Here is a 17,060-nt window from a genome sequence, read left to right on the forward strand (position 1 = left end):
ACATGGCCAGTTACAATGTAAGAAAACAATTAAACAAAATGATTAGTTTATTATGAACTGTATTTATATGTATATTTGATAAAATGTTATAATGTTATAAACTTCAAGTGGTTTACAGTACCTACTACGACAAAATTAGTCGCTTTAATGTTATATATATATATACGTAGCATGTTTATAATAAAAGGTGTATGCAGATTTTTGATAGAAAAACTTAAAATATTCAACTCAATATTAAGAATCAACCAAATTTGAGAAATGTTTCAATAAATGATACCTTGCGTTATTAATATTGTTTTTACAAGTTTTTATGAAAATAGTTGTTGTGTATTTTTCTTATTATATCTTAGCTTATATATTTAAATAATCACCCGAGAGAAAACGCGAACGCGACCAAATTCCGCGGTGAATTTGGTTTAGGTACATACGAAATCACGACCGTTTTAAATACTATTCTATGTATTTTTATATACAAACTACGCGACGATTTAGTTTTATTAAGTTATATTTGGACCCGGGGCGGAGGACCATATTATTAATTGATACCCGACGCGAAACCGAAATTTTAATTTATATCACACGTATTGACAGATCACATAATCCCCATTAATTATTATTTGTTAAAACACAAAATATTTATCTTGAATTTTTAATTTACACGTTTATGATGTGTTGTAAGCCTACATGTTTTTATTAATAATTATAAAAATAAGTCTTTTGTTTACTTTTGTTTTATTAATGAAATAAAAAAGAAATATGTTGAGTAATGACACGACAAGAATTATTTAATAGGTCTTCTTATAAATACCTGTACATTTTGTTTCCCTTCACTTTTAGAAAAGGAAAACAATATGTTTCTGCCAATCTTTTTAAAGCCAAAGTAGTAAAAATAAAACATTCATTAAAAATGAATTTGCGATAGTTACAAAATAAATATAATACTATTGTTTATACTAAGGAGAGATGAGTTTCTATTAAATTTGTTCTATAGCGCGAACCCTAACAATAATTTAGTTACGATTGAACGACCGACCGACGAGAGAATTAGTTGATTAACGAACGAACGAACGAACGACGATTAAAAACGCGAACCCGTTACCGATAAAACCCGAAACGAAAATAAGACCTCTGCGAAGGCAAAAAGAGTTAAGATATATAGAAGTGTTTAAAAGCAGCGTTTAAAACAAAGAACGTCGAAAGAATGTGCATATATACACAAACAAAAACACATTTTAACTCGATTCTTCTTCACTGAGATAAATATTTAGGTTTTTCATTTTAATTATTTTGGCAAAATTGTAATTACGCGATAACAAAAAAATTAATTTCCAATAAACGCCTTTCTTCACCATAAGAAAGCTAAGATTCAAAAAAATAACAAAATGTTTTCAATTTAAGTACGAACGAAACAAAACTTACATTTTCTAAGGAAATTATAAAACGTAATAAAATATAGTAACTGCATACACACGAAATTTCATTAAACTGTCTATGTCAATGCTTCTTTAACCACATTCTATATTTTCAACTCTGCAGCAGAAACTCGACATTCGCTTTTATATATGTTGTTGGAACTACAATCTCCAAGAAAAAAATCAAAATTTGGGAGAAAACTTGGCAGCGGTTAAATAAAAATTGTATCTAACATAGAATGTTTCTATAAATCCGAGATTATTGTAAACTGAAAATGAATCAAGAATTAGCACAAACCAAAATGGTTGTAAGGTATTGATCTTACAAAGAATGTGGTGTTAAGACCAAGGCATTAAACAAAGCTCAGTACGGGTACGTTCTAAGTTATAATCGCGAAGTAAGCATAACTGTTAAAAATAATAATGCATATTCCTAACATTGTTTCGAAAATTACATATAATTTTGAGTGATCTACTCAAAAATAGTCTTAAGTATTGTAGATTTTTGGCGTTAACATATTTCGGGAAAAATATGTTGTAAAACGCACGTAACATAATTTTCTTAAAACAAGAAAGCATACTACGATATTTAACGAGATTCTCCTTAAGAAATACTTTATGCATTTAACCTTGCATTGCTGACCAAGATCGAGACTTGTGGTTAAAGAAGACATTAATATCAAAAACCTCTATTTTTAATGTCGACAGAATTGTGCTTGATATTTTTTGATGTTTACATGAATTTGATAGCCATTTATATTTAGCAATTTAATGTCCTTTCGTTCTGACAGACGTATCTATTATATATGTATATATTAATTAATAGTTTATATTTTGTGTACGAATCCATCGCTTTATCCCAGTTTTAAACTTAAGAAATAATCCGTCGAATGAAGAAAATCAATAGGTATCAACTACTGTAATTAACATATTTTCCCTTACGTTTCGTCCCAACATAGTTATGACCACATACCAAGCCATTAATGTGATTCCAATTTATATGCTGTACATCGCCACCAACCGTTCAGACAATGTTGGTGGAAATTGATCAACGAAACGACGCCAGTTTTCTTCACCAACTTGAGTTTTGAAACCATGCAGAATCTGTTGTAAGGATTCAAATTACGTTAGTTTTTTTAAATGGTTTCACATTTCTATACTTACCTTTTGTATCATTTGATGCAAATCCTGCGGTGGGTTTACCCACGAAGCGATTGCATCGCAGAAGAATATAAAATCTGGCACAACGCCCGCTGGATTGACGGTTATCATATGACACATGCCACGAAATGCTGAATCCTTTTCATCATTATCCCTTATATGGCGCAAAGAAGTGCACCTATATCAATGTAAACAAAAACAATTATTAAAACTAAAAATCGAACCAGATTAGATTATGCTACAATAAAAGTCAATAATCAGTAACACATATCGATTAATACTAAAATTAAATGATTTACACACCACTGTCTTACAAATTCTGGCAAATAAGGAGCGACTTCAACTGGACACACATAACCTAGACGACCAATAGTAATAGCTATAAAAGAATAAAACAAAAATTAAATGTATAATAACATAAAATTGAAAAGAGCATTTGGTTTTAGCAAAATGGAATGAACTTGATAGCTTAGTTTGCAACTTAGGCAAATAATGGGTGCAGCTACAATAAAAACAGTATCATGTTATATTCAAATTAGTATCCTAATTGTGATAGATTCATATATTTTCTAATAAACTGTTGCATATACACATTTTAAATAAAAAACAAAAATTAAATGCTTGCTTTTAAAATGCTCTCTTTGTTTAAAAACTGTATATGGCAACCAGATATCATTAACAATTTATACCTATAAGATAACCATATCAATTTATCCTTAAAAAGGAGGAAGACAACAATAAGAAATTGTGTTCATCTAAACCGTACAAAAATTTCTACAAAGAAAAGTGAATTTCAGGGAAAGAAAACGAGTTGATTGGTGTTCATTTTCCGTTCTGATGGTGAATACTTGGGATCCCCACTTCTCAATAAACTATTTTACCAACAAATTTCTTTCATACCACCTATGCTGTATGGAGTCACGTCAACACTCTCCTCAGAAGCCAAATGCCCTCGATAAAGTTGGGACCTTAAACCACATATAATAAAATGGGTATATAAGGCAACTGTTCTCCCTATGGAGCTTTAGTCTGGTAGCTCTGCTTAAATAAGTCATCATATATATGACATTTGTAAAATTTCAAAGAAACGCATCGCTCTTGATAACAGCTGCTTTCAGTAGCATGCCTCAGGCAGGCCTGGACATCCTGCTGTGCCTAAGCCCACTAAGCATCCACGTAAAGGAAAAAGCAATTAGCAGCGTCCTTCGACTCGTAGAACTAAAACAATGGTGCAGTCAATCCTATGGATATTCTGCGATCCTACGGCGTGTGGACATCGCAAGAGCAGAAGCCAACACAAGTGTCTACATATCAACACAGTTGAACTTCGATCCACGTGACATCCACATACCTGACAAAGACGTCTGAACCCGTAGTACTCAACCTTTTGCGGTATAGCTGAATGTACGGAAGATTCCGATATAGGATTCGGAACGGGTGTTGGAGTCCTCTGTGACTCTCTTAACGTACGTGAACACTACAAGTCCAGCAACGACTGCAGTGTATTCCAGGCGGAAATCTTTGCGGTAAAAAACCAATGACCTATTGGTAACCAGGAACAACGAAGTTGGCATCACAGGTCACTGCTGTGTGAGACCAATGACATCTTAATGGAACAGCGATGATATTGATTACTGTAGAATCTGTCAAGATGATTACGCTGCAGCTGCTTTCAGTAGCATGCCTCTGGCAGGCCTGGACATCCTGCTGTGCCTAAGCCCACTAAGCATCCATCTAGAGGAAAAGCAATTAGGAGCGTCCTTCGACTCGGAGAACTAAAACAATGGCGCAGTCAATCCTATGGATATTTTGCGATCCTACGGCGTGTGGACATCGCAAGAGCAGAAGCCAACACAAGTGTCTACATATCAACACAGTTGAACTTCGATCCACGTGACATCCACATACCTGACAAAGACGTCTGAACCCGTAGTACTCAACCTTTTGCGGTATAGCTGAATTTACGGTCGATTCCGATATGGAATTCGGAACGGGTGTTGGAGTCCTCTGTGACTCTCTTAACGTTCGTGAATACTACAAGTCCAGCAACGACTGCAGTGTATTCCAGGCGGAAATCTTTGCGGTAAAAAAACAGAAATCGAGATGGTCGAACATTTGCTCTGCCACTGTTCGACTCTTATTAACGTTAGACACAGCTCAATGGGGAAAACTTGTGAAACGACCTATCTTCATTCTCTAATAAGGAGTCTGCACTAATTCTTCAATTAGCCAGAAGATTTTAAATTTGTGTAGTATAGAGCTGAACTTTAAATAGTATAAGTCGTTAATATTTACAGGTCAGTGTTGACATTTATTTGTCGGGTTAAGATATTTATTTATCTTTTTTTTTTTTGTTCTTTTATAAAAACGGCATTTATTAGGGAAAAGATGATAATATTTATCTGATAATGTTTATAATTCCCCACTGCTATTTGGCGATACTTTACCCAGGAGCTATTTAAAGAAATCGCATGACAAAACTTGTTTATACCAATTGACGATAGAAAGCTCATTAGCAGAAGACCCAAGGGACTAAGATAAACTAGAATATTCTTGCGTGTTTCATCTAAATCGTATAAAAATTTTAACTCGTGCGCCATTTTGAAATTGGATTAATCACACACTTATCAAAAAATATGTGCAGTAGTTTTATTACTATTATTTGTATTATTTATCAAATAAAATCTAATGAAATGTAAAATCGCCGTTGTGCAAAAATTCGAGCAAAGGGTAGCAACACATTATGAATAAATTGAACGTATGATAAAATCTTTTACTACATTTAATATTTTTACAAATACACCAAACATCATTGTTATGAAAAAAAAAAAAAAAAAAACAAAAGACTTGTATAAAGCAAACTAAATTTAGGTGAAACACGACCACTCTTGAACATGTAAGACAAATTAAAGTATATATTTATTAATTTTTTCAAACTCTCATCTATTTGATTTTTTAGAAAAAATCGCTGTTTCCGTGGAGTAAAAAGATGAATGCTTATCACTTGAGATTGTAAGATAGCCATATCCTACGCTTCCTAATAAACATTGCATATACAATTTTTCAACCTATAATTTTCGTGCTCAATGTGTTATGCACTTCCATGTTTATATGTTAGGGGGGTTATCATATTATGTATATAAAACATATTTTCTAAATTATGTACTTACCTGTGTTTTCCAAAAGAGTTTTGGGCGTGTTTGGTCGATTTATGATTACTATCAATTCTTTTAGAACCAGATGAATAAACTGTCTGGTTTCTTCGCCTATGTAAAATTGGAAGTAAGTAAAAAAATTACTTAAGTAAAAAATTACTTACCTAGCTTCATACAAATTTCTCCAATAGCCCATGTTGCGTTGTTGCAAACAGAAATGTAATCTGGATTTAGATTTTGTCCCAAAATTGGAAAAAATTCAGACATAAATGGGTGAACATGTTGAAAACAGGCTTTAGTTAAATCGCCCAGCAACGCAAATGAAGACTGCCGGACCTGAAAGAGCACAAAGTGTGAATTAAAATTCAAAATTTAGAATAATTCGTTTGTTATACTCACTTCCGGAAGGGCGTCTTGCATGCACTGATATAACAACTGCATAATGGTACTATTAGCAACCAACGACTCAATATGACCATCTAATCCTTCAGCCAGACCGGAGAGCAGATCTAATGCTACAATCATACGCTCTTTATCAGGATGATCAATTCCTGGATTTTGCTTGTAAGCCTAATAAAATCATTTGAGTTATTGCTTAATTATGTCTTAAGTTTAGTTTTTTACTGACCATATCTTGATTAATTGTTTGCTCAATTAATGATATACACCGTCTGTACACTGGGTCACAATACGGCAGAAATCCAGATTGTAAAGCAGTAGCTATACTAGACAAACATTCCAACAATGGAAATAAATCTTTATCATCATCTTTCAGAAGGTTCCATTTCTCTATTAAAGGGGGCATCAATATATCGATGTACTGTGGTTTATTCAAATGGTGCCCTACTGAATCGGCTAAAGTGCCAACTGCGTCATAAAGGATTAACAAATTTTTATGTTGATATTTTGAGAATGCGAATACCAAAGTTTGTAGAATGTATTCTAAATAGGGAACTAGCTCAGTGCAAGCTTCTTCTTCCAGTGTAGCAAAAGCTGAACAAGCCGCTTCCTGCACACGCTTATTTGAATCCAAAATACGTTTCAGTAGTTCCTCCATTAGTGGTTTTAAATATTGATCGTGTGGCTGATTAACGACCCAATTAGCATATCGTGACAACGTCCAGCAAGTAATGGAACGTACAAGTGCCTTTTTATCTGACAGACAACTTATTAAATAGGGTATTAATTCGGGTAAATGAGGGATCATGCCTTGCATACAGCCTTCTGCGATAGCGCCTAGTGCCAGAACACCACTTTCTTTTATTACCCAATCTTGATGAAACAGTGTATCCTTCAAAATGGGAAGAACGATAGGCAAACAATCTTCGCGGAACACGTTGGCTAGAACATCTAGTGCTGCTGCACTGCACTTTCTCAGGTTCCATTCCGATAAAGAGCTATCATCATCCAAACCATCATCGAAATCGTCATCATCATCATCCCCGCTGGCAACAGCTTCATTGGATTTTATTGTATGAGTTCTTGATTTATGGAATCTTGGCCGTATGTCTTCTTCGCGGTCAGGTACCATATCATCCTCTTCAACATTTCCCTTGAGAAGTATTATATCAATCTCGGAATAGCGCATTCCCTTCACTAAAACTGGTGCCAGTTGGGAGAGATAAGGTGTCAAAACTTCCTTACATATGCTTTGTTCCGCTAAGGAGAGCCAAAACTCCGACGCTTCTAGTGCGACACCTTCGTCGGAATCTTGGGTTCTCATTAACATGTATTCTATAATCTGAGGCATATGTGGTAGTAAACGGTCCATTCGCACTTCAAGCAACATTACAAGGCCATGGCAAACATTTTTTCGTACTTCATGATCGTCGTCTGAAGACAAGTTAAAAAGACTCTCAATAAATGTGTCAATATGCAACATCAGAGCTTGAGAGCGTATCATTATGAATTGGTTGATACATGCAATCGCATGTGATCTTATTTTTGGACTATTGTGACTGAAATATTGCAAAAACTTCGGTATCATAACATTCAGTGGTCTATTAAGCGCTGCGGAATCCAAGACCTCTGCATGATCTTCGCAGATCTTTTGGAGAGCACTGAATGCACCCTCGCAAACATTGTAGTCCTGCGAATCTAGCATGTCACACAATGATGGCAGCAATTGAGGCCAGTTATGCAAACCACCGTTGCTGGCTATTGTTGTTATTAAAATTCCCACAGTGGCTCTTATAAGGGGCGAGGGATCACCAATTGCCTGCAAACATTCATGTTTGATATATTCCACAATTTCTGGACGTAGGTTGTTGCCATGAGTTCTAATATTGTTTTTCAATATCAACCCACTTAATGAGCGGGTAGGTTCGTCTTCAGTTTTTAATTTGGTTAGAACATAAATCAAATAATTGTTAAAATCAGGATAATGGTTCAATTCTTCCAATTTCTGAAATAGTTGATATACATTATTAGTTAAGGTAATTTTATTTTTAGTAATTGAAATATTTTCTTTTTAGGGATATTGCGTTTCTAAGCTACAACTTATATAATACACAATATATCGCAAGCGAATGTATGCGCCCCTTCAGTAACAAAAACTTTACTGGTACTACTAATTATTTTAACAATGTTTACGGCCAACGGCCAAAAACCATATACTCCGAATTAAATAACAATTTTATTGTTGGCAACAGAATCTATAATCACCGCAAGACTTAACAAAATTATAAGAAATAAAAAAAACTATGTATATCGCATTTGAAGGTTTAAACTATAGTAAGATGCAACTGACGGCACAATTGGGTCGCTGAATAAAACATCGGAAATTTTATAAGTATCTAAAGACAATAATACACTGTACACCGAAGTCGTATGCGCCTTGAGTGATTTTAAAGAGTGTGCGAATTACACACTTCGTAATTCTTAATATTTTTGTCTTTCAAGCAATTTACCAGGTCAATAATAACATACATATAACTCATACATAATACAATACAAGAACATACATATAATATTAGTTTCTAGACTAATTAAATGCAGAATACGCTAATTATTTTTAAATATTTAATTTAGAGAAATATTCGATGAACCGGAATAAAATACATTTATTTTATTTTTTAACTAAAACTAAGAATATATTTGAAACTATATTCCCATATACCGAAAAAGGTATTTTCTCGTTAACCAGAGTTTGTTTTTATATGCCGAAAGTGAAAGACATCTTTTCAAATGTTTTTTTTTTCTTTTGGATGCATTAAATTTAGAGAAATAATCGATGAGCCGGAATAAAACACATTTTTTTACTTTTTTTTAACTAAAACTAAGAAATATTTGAAACTATACTCCCATATACCAAAAAAGGTATTTTCTCTTTAACAAGGGTTTGTTTTTATCTGACGAAAGTGAAAGACATCTTTCAAATGTGTTTTTTTTTAATTTTATATTAATAGTTAAATTTTTAAACCAAAAAAAAAAAAAAATAATAGTATGAAATGTTAATTTGAGTTGTGCATTTCTTTCCCATTCACTTTTGTATCGTCACAGTCTTCTTTGTTGCATTTATATTCAACTTATAATCATTTCATAATTTTAAGCTCATATTCTTCAAGACGTTGGCTATATTCTGTAATACTTTTAAATCTTTTTTTAATGTTCTTATGGGGATTAATTTTGAATTATTTCAATTTTAAAGAGTGTGCGAATTACACACGTCGTAATTCTTAATATTTTTGTCTTTCAAGCAATTTACCAGGTCAATAATAACATACATATAACTCATACATAATACAATACAAGAACATACATATAATATTAGTTTCTAGACTAATTAAATGCAGAATACGCTAATTATTTTTTAATATTTAATTTAGAGAAATATTCGATGAACCGGAATAAAATACATTTATTTTATTTTTTAACTAAAACTAAGAATATATTTGAAACTATATTCCCATATACCGAAAAAGGTATTTTCTCGTTAACCAGAGTTTGTTTTTATATGCCGAAAGTGAAAGACATCTTTTCAAATGTTTTTTTTTTCTTTTGAATGCATTAAATTTAGAGAAATAATCGATGAGCCGGAATAAAACACATTTTTTTACTTTTTTTAACTAAAACTAAGAAATATTTGAAACTATACTCCCATATACCAAAAAAGGTGTTTTCTCTTTAACAAGAGTTTGTTTTTATATGACGAAAGTGAAAGACATCTTTCAAATGTGTTTTTTTTTTTTTATTTTATATTAATAGTTAAATTTTTAAACCAAAAAATTAATAATATGAAAAGTTAATTTGGAGTTGTGCATTTCTTTCCCATTCATTTTTGTATCGTCACAGTCTTCTTTGTTGCATTTATATTCAACTTATAATCATTTCATAATTTTAAGTTCATATTCTTCAAGACGTTGGCTATATTATGTAATACTTTTAAATTTTTTTTTAAGGTTCTTATGGGGTATAATTTTGAATTATTTCAATAAACTACCAATATATATATATACAATGCAGTTGATAATTTTTAAATAAATTATCATTTTAAATGTAATTTTTCTTTAAAAGACAAAATGGATCGTTGTAAATCGCACATGAATCATTCTAATTTTGTGAACAAAAAAATATTTAAATCTACACATTCTTCTTATCTCATGTACTAAAATCGTTGATGCACCCGCAAAAGTTGAAAATTGAAGTTTCCGATATAAGAATAGACAAGCCGACAAATAAGATGAAGAATTGAATAAACACTTGCCGTTGTAGAAATCGCGAAATCGCCCTTGTAGAAATCGCGACTTCTTTATACAGAAACGTATAGTTCGACATTAAATATTTCGCTGGTTGTATACATACAAGCATTAATGCTTTTAGAGGACAACTACTTACAAATGCTATACATTTATTTAAAATTTTACTTATAAGATTTCAAAATATATTTTAATTTCATAAATTTCCTCTTTGCAAGAAAGATTTTGGCTATGTCGAATAAACCAAGTTGTTAAATTAATCATTATAAAGCGTTTGGAAGATAAAAATAAAAATATGTCTATGTGGAATTTAATGTCTTGTAATTGTAATCTTGTTTCAAATCATTTTCTTTTGATTTTTTAAACGATTTCCATTATCACGAAAAGGTATTCTTATTACTTTTTTATATTGGAAAATGGAATTAAAAAAAAACGCCTTTTTGGAGCTTTAAATATTTTAACGGACACACACTTGAAAAAAGCTTGCAAAAGGCATGATTGAAACGCGAAATAATCCGCTTTCTAGCCGCACAACGACATTGTACTACCCAGTATATATTGTTCTCTTCAATATTTATTTATTTGTTTGAATTCATTTGTGTAATACAGGACCTTTAAGACCATGAAATAATATTACATCGCTAGCTAAACCTGAGTATTTAATAGTTATAATAAAAAAATATTTAAAACTATACTTTATTTTTCTCTTCGTTGACTCCCCAGCCATAATAATATAAAGGAATAGCAAAATACACAACGTCCAAGTAAACAATAACTCCAAAAAACTCTAATAAACGTAATCATAATGAAGATCGATCCACCAAATTAACGTCAGAAACATTAGAAATATGGATATATGGCTATTCAAAGAATATTAAATAAATTAAAAATTAAAGTAAAAAGTTTCTTCCTAAATAAAAACATTATTAAACATTTTGAGTTAGGCACATATTTTTTTGAATGTTCCCAACATTTTATCACACCTTCGGCAATCCTGGGGTCTTTAAGTGATTTATTGGGGGTCTATTAATGGTGTTTGTTTAAATGCTAAGAATATCAATAAACTTAACATCGTAAAACATACGTAAATAAATAGAATACCTTCTACAACAAATTATGCGATTATTTTAAGTATTTACTCACCATATGGACTGCCATTTGTGTTGCCGTATTAGGAGATTGTGATTCCTTAAGAATAGTTATGATTTGTTGCAAACCATCTGCACTCGGCTCCCACGTCATATTGATTGTTTTTTATCTCTTTTTTTATATGTAGAACAAGGAAATAGGCCGCTTGACTATATTCACTATAACGAAATATAATTGTATGTAATATGAATCAATAAATTTTTATATTAGTCTCTTATATCATATATCATTTAATACGGTCAAATGTGTTTCATTGAATTAACTGTTTAGCGAAACCCTATTTAGGACGTTTGCAATCGATCAAAGATATTCAAAGAACAGGAAAATTCCTAAAATTGCATCCGATTTTGTCGCGAATTGGTACTCAATTTATTTTTTTCAAAATTAATGGACTTTGAAGAGAAGCAATATCTGTCTACGATATACGATATACTAGGATATCGCCATAAAAAATAAGTTGTGTGGGAAAATCGACATTTCCTCCTTATTTCTCATAACGCTCCACCAAAGTTTGTATATTTACTCTCATAAAACGTGAAATTACAGCCACATATTCTTCATAATTATAAATTAGAGCTAAATATAGATGTAGTTTGAAGGTAGAATACATTGGTTCGCTCTTTGTGGTACCTCAAACTTTATTGATGTATAAAAATGTAAAATACCGGTCTACTCTTTCTGGCACTTCGCCACGAGTCACAAGCTGAATAAAATGCATTCCACTATTCCTCGACTAGCAGACTAGATCATCATAAGGTGAGGCTATGTACGTTTTTACAACGCCTCCTACGACAAAAGTTTTTTAAGAAGAACAATTTTTACTGGGCCCCGTAATTTTGAAGACATTTTTTACAATGACTTCTTGACAAAAATGTCGTGTGTTTATTAAGTTTTTTTGGCAAAAACCTGTAACATGTATTCACGAATATCATTTTTAAACTTTTAAATTACCTGGTCGAAAATCGTGTGCTATTTTAATTATTTCTCAAAAACTTAATAGGCAAGAATTTTTAAATTTAAAAAAATTAAAGTTTTTTATTGCCCTTCTAAACGGCAGATTTATTTCAAATGTTTCAAGGATATCAACAATTTATAAATGGCAAATTAAAAACAAGAAAATTACGTCTCGACAATAAAAGGCATAGCTTTTTTTAAATATTTTTAAGACATTTTGGCTATATATAAATTGTGGAGTTTTTAAGAATATTTTGTTTAGAAACTTCTGGCCAAAAATCAAGAGGAATATTAAGCTTTTGTGTTATTTAAATTTACATCGTATATCTGTACAATATAGAAAAGTTAAGTAAATAAAAGGCAAAATAAATCGCTTTTTAAATTTTTAGTAAAGCGTGATGATTATTTTGCTTTTTTTAATCTGAAGTACATCATGTAGTCGTCTTATGCCTCTGAACCTTGTGTAGTTTATTTTTTGAGTTACATACTTTCCGTCAAATTCAATAAGAAATTTCTGTGAAATAGTTTGTCATTCGAACACGATTACTTTTATTAAACGTGTTTTTAACATAGGCGCCCTTTAAAACGAATCGTGAATGTAAAACTATCTATTTGTGAGTACATAATTAACATTGTCGCAAACCGTCTCGAGCCACGTTGTTTTCTTTGATATTATTTAAAATTATTAATATTTATATTTCAGTAGCAGAGAATTCTCTATGTTAGTCACACTGAAACCACAATATTTTAAAATTTGATATAAAACTTTCAAATAACGTACATATAAAGTGATGTGAAATATATACTATAACCGATCTCATTCGATTATTGTCCTTGCCGTAAAGGTATTTTAATCGACTTGGGAATTAATTGAAAATAATTTTAATTTGTGTTTTAGCTGCAGAAAATATTCTTGTATTAGAGTATAGCTGGGCATCGACTATCAATAAAAAAAAGAATTCCAGTATAAGTTTCCTTAATCACGCCAATAAAAATGGGTAGGCCGACAACCACGCCAACTTGGATTCAAAAACTTATTTAATGAAGTTCATTACCATTAATTATGGGTCTTCCTTGTATCTTTCTGCATGTTACAAATGTGCAAACACAAAATACTCTGCATCGCTGGGTGGTACGGGGCATAAAAAATGGAACCGACGTTCATTTGGTATTAACATAGCAGGTAAATCAAGGCGTTTCTACTTTTTCCTGTAAAATTTACAGTTTTTTCTTATTTGGAAATAATGCAATATTTTGTGTGGGTACATAGACCGCACTACGTGGTTATTTTTTCTTGTGGGGAAAACGTAAACACTTTCAAAGCAAGTTGTGTGTACAAGTTGAAAACCGACGTACATACATATAACAAGGTTTTTCTACGCGATTTTTTGCAAGACTAGACTTTTGCTAAAGGCAGATGACCACCAACAAACTTTTTTCCCAACAAACTTTTTTCCCAGCGCAAAAGAATTATTCATCATAAAACAATGGATATTGCTCAATGAACAATGCTGCACCATCATTCCATGTTATGTTGTAGGTAGAAAAAAAGGCATGCATTTGTATAAGATATTTCTAGCTAGGATGTGCAAAATCTGTACCCATGCATTTGGCATTTTGCTTAAACAACTTTATATACAATCGGAAATGAGCAGCCATCTTTTGGCAATAAAATTCTTCTACGGGTCTCACCTGCGAAGCGACTGTTTGATTTCTTTTTCTTTTAAATTGAAAACTAATATATTTTTCCTTAATTGCTGCAAATTTTTGGTTATATGTATTATGAATCAGAAATAGAAGCCACAATGTTATACAGCCTTACCGCCGTAAAACATTTCTGTAGCTCAACGCCGTTGTTAATGCCACCAATGCGACAGTTGCCAGATTTATTTCTTTGACTTAGGGCAGATCGCACGTATGAATCTATACGACTTTGTGTTTTTATTTGTATATCTCAACGCCGTCGTTGACGCTACAAATGCAATAGTTGCCCTGTATATTTCTCTTACTTCGGAAACCTCCCGGGGCCAAGACTTTGAGTCAAAAATCTGAGGCCCCTATCCGTCCCGAAAAAGACGTTAACACAAATTGTAGGATTTTGGAAAGGTGAGAGCGTCAGCTATAATTTGGCATCAATATTGTTGACCATCATAATGGGAACTTCTTTTTGACTTTTCGGGGACTTTAAAAAAATTCGATAATTTGGCTATAACTCTCGAACCGGTTATAAAAAAAAACATTATTGTCTAATCGTGTAAGTGAATCCGTGTCTTGAACCAGGACTTTCGGATAGAAAATCTGGAGTCGCGGGTTAATCCCCCAAGAAAAAAAAATAGTTTTCCGGAATCCGGGTAAAAATACCTACCTCTGGGAAAAATTGCGAAAAAAATCGAAGAGATTTTACTAAACTAGAGTTGTTCCCATTTATGTATCCACATTCAATTTTTATTATATTATTGGAGATAACGGCTATGATATTGCCGACAGCATATCAGCTCTATATCTGCAAAGGAATACTTGCTAATTAAATCAAATTCCTACATTATTCTGAAGGCGTTCACAATCAATTTTTTTATGTGCACACAACTAAAATAGGGCAACGATTGCTACAATAATAACCTGAAAATGGACGTATCGTGCTTAAGGACTGTAAAGTAACGAGTTCTGCTGAATTTTCTTATTAAAATGCGCGGATAAATAGCAGTTACGTTTTGAAGAAAGTATGTAATGATCAAACATGCTACGACGTTACTTTGTCCTTGACCTATGATAAACTTCACCACAACTGAAAGCAACTTTTAACAAAACTTACAAGAGTGTGCTGCGTTTGCTATGCCTAACCATTAAATTAAACCAATTTGACTGACTCTTGCCGCCAACATAGTAACAAAACGAACAATACAAACACCACCTATATCATTCACCCTAAATTAACATCCCGTTTGTTCAGAGAAGCAATGAAAAGCCGATAACAATAAATCAACTACTTCGACATCGATGAGTTTGTTGTCAGCACTGTAGTGTGAGGGTGTGAGTGCCATTTGACATTCTGATTCAAAGCTCCTTTTTATTCCTATTGTCCCATCAATCTGTGCATACTATTTACCGCTAAAATACAACTCATACTCTGACATAAAAAGTGATGACTTCGATTACCATCACGACATCGACAAGAAAAGGTTGCCAGCGCTGAAGTGGGAATCACTTTGCATTTTTCTTCAAACTTGTGCATTTCTTTGAATCGCGAATGCATGTGTGAACCATCATCATCAACCGCCAAAATGGAAAAACCACATATTGTAACAAAAATATGCAACAAAGACAACTAAACAGGCAACAATATAGCCGACATCATATCAACTATGCGTAAAAAGATTCCAAAGTAAGTATTACACTTGAAATAATCATTTCTATCGTCACAAGTCCACTCATCTAAAGCTTACTTTTAGGAATGCTGAACTTGAAGCTGAATTGCCTATCATTGCGTAGGAAAAAGTTGCGATTTACTTGAACCAATGTACGTTGTTACTTCGCGGCATATTTCGAAGGAGTACGGTGTGCTACTGGCTATGGCGTCCTAGCAATGTCAACCTTCCGATAACCAGATACTTTCCCAAAAGTGTGGTAATGTGGACAACCAGTTATGATATTAGACTTGGTGAATCTATAACCCTTGGACTTGCGTCATCCAAAAGCTTATTTAAAGGATTTTTGGGACATCCCAAATGTTACATCAACTATCTAAATAGTAATTTAGTGTCAAACCACACTTTGTATTATAGGAAGTCTGTCAGTATATGGAGAAATGATTACAGGACGCTAATGGTAAACCAATGCTGCTCAAATTGAAAGACTGCCTTGTGGATGACATTGCTGAAATATAACCGACGCATTATAAGTAGAATGTGATTGGATTGCATTTGCCAGCATATAAATTCTTCATAAATTGAAAAACGACACATATTATTTTTAAAAATGAATTTTATTACAGAAAGCACTTTATGTACAACCGCATCTCATTGTAAACTATTCTAAACATCGGTCTTTTTATCATACATTTAAAAATGCAACAATTCTAAAGCTCCTTCCAGAATATTGCGAAATAGATGAATCTGCTACAATTTTCCTTATCCATTTCGCGCCTTTCTCCGTCTTCCGTTCATCTATTCATTGCTGAATTGCACCATATTTTACGGCAATCTTCTTTCGGCATCATTCCTGTGTATAAAACGCCGACCTGTGTAGTTAATAATATGCAATGTTAAAAGGGATCACATCGTCACATCAATGCGATTTAGTTCTGTTTATGGCCACAATTTTTTTACACAACTACCGCTTGTATGTAGTTTACACGCGTGTGCAACATATATTCCCGATCATAGCAGCATCAACGGAGAATATTGCTGAGGAAAATGTCCAGATGACTGATCGACCCGCATATACTTTCCATTGTCATTTATCCAAATATTACATATGTATTTCTTCTTATTTCACATCATCACATTTTTACGTGTCATTTCTATGCAGAAAAA

The 17,060-nt window shown here is 32.6% G+C and overlaps 1 protein-coding gene across 1 annotated transcript; it reads right to left on the bottom strand.

Annotated features, from left to right (window-relative positions):
* Positions 1–42: 42 nt before the first annotated feature.
* Positions 43–14,372, bottom strand: LOC101892241 (transportin-1). Its single transcript, XM_005189749.4, has 9 exons — positions 14,221–14,372; positions 11,569–11,732; positions 6,357–8,132; positions 6,128–6,298; positions 5,893–6,064; positions 5,744–5,839; positions 2,877–2,952; positions 2,577–2,751; positions 43–2,516 (listed from the first exon to the last, which is right to left on the bottom strand). Exons 2-9 carry the CDS (start codon positions 11,665–11,667, stop codon positions 2,409–2,411), a joined length of 2,673 nt encoding a protein of 890 aa, XP_005189806.1. The 5' UTR covers positions 11,668–11,732; positions 14,221–14,372; the 3' UTR covers positions 43–2,408.
* Between the last annotated feature and the right edge of the window lie 2,688 nt (positions 14,373–17,060).

Source organism: Musca domestica, unplaced genomic scaffold (genome assembly GCF_030504385.1).
Source record: "Musca domestica strain aabys unplaced genomic scaffold, Musca_domestica.polishedcontigs.V.1.1 15, whole genome shotgun sequence".
NCBI classification, from domain to species: domain Eukaryota; kingdom Metazoa; phylum Arthropoda; class Insecta; order Diptera; family Muscidae; genus Musca; species Musca domestica.

What these genes read in the sequence shown, in the direction of transcription:
- LOC101892241 (XM_005189749.4), bottom strand. Translation starts at nt 11,667, where the DNA reads ATGACGTGGGAGCCGAGTGCAGATGGTTTGCAACAAATCATAACTATT. An exon ending in CACAAATGGCAGTCCATATG is followed by an intron (nt 8,133 to 11,568) that starts GTGAGTAAATAC and finishes CAACTATTTCAG; the next exon opens with AAATTGGAAGAATTGAACCA. An exon ending in CCAGAATTTGTAAGACAGTG is followed by an intron (nt 2,752 to 2,876) that starts GTGTGTAAATCA and finishes ACATTGATATAG; the next exon opens with GTGCACTTCTTTGCGCCATA.